Source organism: Volvox carteri, assembly GCF_000143455.1.
Source record: "Volvox carteri f. nagariensis unplaced genomic scaffold VOLCAscaffold_150, whole genome shotgun sequence".
Taxonomy (NCBI): Eukaryota; Viridiplantae; Chlorophyta; class Chlorophyceae; order Chlamydomonadales; family Volvocaceae; genus Volvox; species Volvox carteri.
The window spans coordinates 19,827-24,616 of record NW_003307693.1 but is presented as its reverse complement, the minus strand read 5'-3'; the positions used below and the strand labels follow the sequence as shown (position 1 = coordinate 24,616).

The 4,790-nt window shown below is 56.5% G+C and overlaps 1 protein-coding gene across 1 annotated transcript in view; it reads left to right on the top strand.

Annotated features, from left to right (window-relative positions):
- Positions 1-494: 494 nt before the first annotated feature.
- VOLCADRAFT_108558 (uncharacterized protein) overlaps positions 495-4,790 on the top strand; it is a gene marked incomplete at both ends in the record, with an annotated part of 9,023 nt that continues 4,727 nt past the window's right edge. Inside the window, 7 exons of the mRNA XM_002959271.1 lie at positions 495-657; positions 1,410-1,658; positions 1,860-1,906; positions 2,316-2,465; positions 2,748-2,897; positions 3,180-3,329; positions 3,946-4,335. Coding sequence (XP_002959317.1) covers positions 495-657; positions 1,410-1,658; positions 1,860-1,906; positions 2,316-2,465; positions 2,748-2,897; positions 3,180-3,329; positions 3,946-4,335 — 1,299 coding nt within the window. The remainder of the gene's footprint in view (positions 658-1,409; positions 1,659-1,859; positions 1,907-2,315; positions 2,466-2,747; positions 2,898-3,179; positions 3,330-3,945; positions 4,336-4,790) is intronic.

Sequence of the window (4,790 nt, the reverse complement as noted above, 5' to 3'; positions counted from 1 at the left end):
GCTTCGCACCCCAGGGGTGGCTTCATGCCTTCAATCTGTGACTCAGGAAACCGCGCCACCATTCGCTTCTCCTCTTCCACCTGTTCCTCTTAGCCCTGGCTTGGGCTGTCAGGACGACCTTCCGACCCTTGGTACCCGTTGCCCCAATTCCTGCCCTCACCGATGGGCCTCCACAACTGCACCTCATCCATTGCTGCTGTCCAAGTTATCTCCCCTTTCTGGCTCCAAGTCCTCCTCGTCCACTTCTGGCCCCATGCACTCTGTCTGGGTGCTCCACTACACGAGAACAATCCCGCTGGGGTTGGTCCTCCGGCGGACACAACACAACCTACCAGCCCAAAGCAACTCAGCCTGGGTACTTCACCGTGCGAGAGCAAACCCCTGGGGTTGGCCTTCCGGATACATGCGACCCTTCCTCCTGGCCCCAAGGCAACTCAGCCTGGGTGCTTCACCGCACGAGAGCATACCCCCTGAGGCTGGCCTTCCGGATAAACATGACGCAACCTAGCGACTCAATGCAGCTCCACCTGGGTGCCTCGCTGCCCGAGCGCAAACCTGCTGGGGCTGGCCTTGCGGATAAACCCAACACAACCTACCTGCCCAAGGCAGCTCCGCCTGGGTGCTTCACTGCGTGCTTCACCGCGCAAAAACCTGCAGGTGCTGGCCTTGCAGATAAACGCAACACAAACTACCTGCCCAAGGCAGCTCCGCCTGGGTGCTTCACTGCACGAGAGCAAAACCTTGCTGGTGCTGGCCTTGCGGATAAACGCAACACAACCTACCAACCCAAAGCAACTCAGCCTGGGTGCTTCACTGCACGAGAGCATACCCCCTGGGGCTGGCCTTCCAGATAAACGCGACCCAGTCTACCGGCCTAAAGCAACTCTGCCTCAGTGCTTCACTGCACGAGAGCATACCCCCTGGGGCTGGCCTTCCAGAAAAACACGACCCAGTCTACCGGCCTAAGGCAACTCAGCCTGGGTGCTTCACCGCGCGAGAGCATAACCCCCGGGGCTGGCCTTCCGGATAAACGCGACCCAGTCTACCAGCCTAAGGCAACTCAGCCTGGGTGCTTCACCGCGGGAGAGCATACCCCCTGGGGCTGGCCTTCCGGATAAACACGACCCAGTCTACTGGCCTAAGGCAACTCAGCCTGGGTGCTTCACCGCGTGAGAGCATAACCCCCGGGGCTGGCCTTCCGGATAAACACAACCCAGTCTACCGGCCTAAGGCAACTCAGCCTGGGTGCTTCACCACGCGAGAGCAAAACCTTGCTGGTGCTGGCCTTCCGGATAAACACGACCCAGTCTACCGGCCTAAGGCAACTCAGCCTGGGTGCCTCACCACGCGAGAGCATACCCCCTGGGGCTGGCCTTCCGGATAAACTCTTCCTATGCTACTGGCCTAAGGCAACCCAGCCCTGGTGCTGGCCTTCCAGCTAAACGCATCTAAGCCTACCGGCCCAAGGCCACTCAGCCTGGGTGCTTTACCATGCACCCCCTGGGGCTGGCCTTTCGGAGCAGCACAATGCAACCCGGACGCTTCTCTCCCTGAGAGCATCACCCGGGTAAAGCCTACCGGCCGTGGGCACTCATTATTGGGCAGACTTCCAGAGTCTAGTTGCTACCCGATGAGCGCAAGGCGGTCTGGGCGCTTCGGTGGGCTCCAGCTGGGCACCTGGCAGTAACCCGCGGTGGTAATAAACCATGCTGAGCTAAACCTCAAAGCAATGACCTCTCCGCCGCGGCGCCATCCCCTCATAGCCGGATCACCCCATTCCCCAGCAAAACATGCGTAGTTGCCAACCCTTTGCGGCCGGTTTAGGGACACCCCTTTCCCTCTTACACACAACTGGGTAGGCCTAGTTGCAGCTGGCTGTGCCTGCTTTCAGACAACGTGGGATAAGGTGCGGAGTCCGTTGATCACCGCATCATCCCCTTCTGGGTGTTTCCGTCGCGTGCCATTCTTATCGCCTTCATCATAGCCATTACTTCGTTCTCCTCCGGACCTCCTCCGACTCCACCGTGCACTTCATCCCGCTCGGCCATCTCTTCACTGTTACTGACACCCAATGTGCCAGTAACGCTGTGTTCTCTGATTTCCTTCCTTATTAAACTGGGTCCAAATGTATTGTATATTGTTATTTTTGACGTCCCTATTCCCCAACAAACGACGTTCTGACTTGCGCTTGCTTGCACAGTTATCGGGCGATCTTGTGTTGTCTGAAGTTAGCACCTTGTTCCCAGCTAATCTTTGTGGGCTGAACACAACTCAGTTATCCCCTTTGGTTCCTATTACTAGCCCTGCCCATCCAGCCCAACACGGAGATGGGTGCCGTCACAGCTGAGGTGGAAACCGCCATGGCTGCCGAAGGCGCCAAAGCAGGGGAACAGGATGGGCGGCCGGGGGCAATGCAGCTGCTGCAGCCAGGGATGGCGCCGGCGTCAGGCAGCGGGCTGCAGCAGGTAAATGAACATGTCAGGCTGCAAGCCACGGGTTTGTACAGGTGCCAGGGTGACAGCCGAGCCCCTGAACAGGAGCTGGGTTGCCTGTCGTACACGCACATATGTTAGGGTACGGCACATGGTGCAAGTCATGTTGTGTGATGGCCAGCTCATGAAAACCCAGTCGCCTGCCTTTGTTCATGCTGGGCACAAAGCCACCCCTGAGCCTTGCTTTCAGTTACTCACGGCCCGCCCCCACCCTTGCCATGTCCCTCTTTCCTCCGTTCTGCCCTGCCCATCCAGCCCAACACGGAGATGGGTGCCGCCGCCGCTGAGGTGGACACTGCCATGGCTGCCGAAGGCGCCAAAGCAGGGGAACAGGATGGGCGGCCGGGGGCAATGCAGCTGCTGCAGCCAGGGATGGCGCTGGCGTCAGGCAGCGGGCTGCAGCAGGTAAACGGACATGTCAGGCTGCAAGCCACGGGTTTGTACAGGTGCCAGGGTGACAGCCGAGCCCCTGAACAGGAGCTGGGTTGCCTGTCGTACACGCACATATGTTAGGGTACGGCACACGGTGCAAGTCATGTTGTGTGATGGCCAGCTCATGAAAACCCAGTCGCCTGCCTTTGTTCATGCTGGGCACAAAGCCACCCCTGAGCCTTGCTTTCAGTTACTCACGGCCCGCCCCCACCCTTGCCATGTCCCTCTTTCCTCCGTTCTGCCCTGCCCATCCAGCCCAACACGGAGATGGGTGCCGCCGCCGCTGAGGTGGACACTGCCATGGCTGCCGAAGGCGCCAAAGCAGGGGAACAGGATGGGCGGCCGGGGGCAATGCAGCTGCTGCAGCTAGGGATGGCGCCGGCGTCAGGCAGCGGGCTGCAGCAGGTAAATGGACATGTCAGGCTGCAAGCCACGGGTTTGTACAGGTGCCAGGGTGACAGCCGAGCCCTTGAACAGGAGCTGGGTTGCCTGTCGTACACACACATATGTTAGGGTACGGCACATGGTGCAAGTCATGTTGCATGATGGCCAGCTCACGAAACCATATTATTTTCATCCATATAATTCATCCATATGCAGTTTCCTAAAATCTCAGGTCCGGAAAGTGTCCAGGGTCATCAAGGACCGAATTTCTTCAGCATTCCAACCTAAGCTTGGATGAGGAGCATGCTATTTGTATAGCCAAACAAAAGGAATTCCTTGCAAAGCTAGGACTTCAAGCCATTGTTGACAATATCCAATCGCCTCGCTCGCCTATCAGACGACAGAGTACCCACTCAGCTCCATTGGAGACTCGCAGATCCACTAGGCTTACTGTCTTATCATCAAAGCTTAGCAAGCAACAAGTGAAGGTATGTGGTGTCCCAACGGGTGGTTAAAGATACCTAGGCGGCGGACCCTACTTTAGGGTTCTCATTTCCTTCCTCTGTGAAAGATCTCAGTTCATAAATATTTACAATGTTTATTGTCATATTGGGTTTAACAATATTCTCTGCTGCAGATGCCGACCCATGCTGCAGAAGCGGCTGTCGTCGAGGACACTGCTGCAGTGGTGGTGAATCACGATCCTGAGATGCATCTTAAAATTTTCTCAGACCAACACAAAACTTGGGCGGAGATGCACAACCTGGATTTGAAGGCCGACGAGGGCCAGCTCCTTGCGGCCATCCTCCAGTGGCCTGAGCAGTATAAACCCTACTGTGGGAGTGAGGGCTCCTTTCATCACTCCTTTGCAGTATGTGGAATTCTGGTGGCGAATGGCATGTATGCCCCAGACTTTAACAACCCCAAGCTGCAGGCTATCAACCACTTCACTGAGGACATGAAGTCTGCCCTGCTGTCTGGGGGGCTGAAGCAGTTTGAGCTTGCACTCCTTCTTGCGGGTCTGAATGTGTAACAGCCGTCTCTTACCTTAGCTGTTTTAGCGGAAGTAGAGGGTCTCGTCCACGATTGGCGACCCAGCGTTAGGCGTGAGAAGAGACAAGGGAAGTCGGGATTCGAAGACATACGTCGAGAACGGTGACAGCAAGGTCTTGAACCCTGAACACTAGTATAGTGATACGTTAAGTGTCTGGCCGAAGCACTTCACCTGGGTGGCTTAAATGCGGCCCACCTGCCGCCATCTCCATTCCTGGAGTCTTGGTGTCGTACGCTAGGTTGTGATAGCGTACCAGAAAGTGAGTTCGTACAGTTAACGAGTATGGTTCGTAAATACGGGACCGTACCGTTACTGTGATTAAGCTTTAATAGCTTAAAGATATTCTAAGGTAAATGTAGCTTGCTACATCCCTCCCCCTCAGAAGCGAACCGTCTCGGGAGCGTCACCTTTTCTTGCGAGCAGGTGCT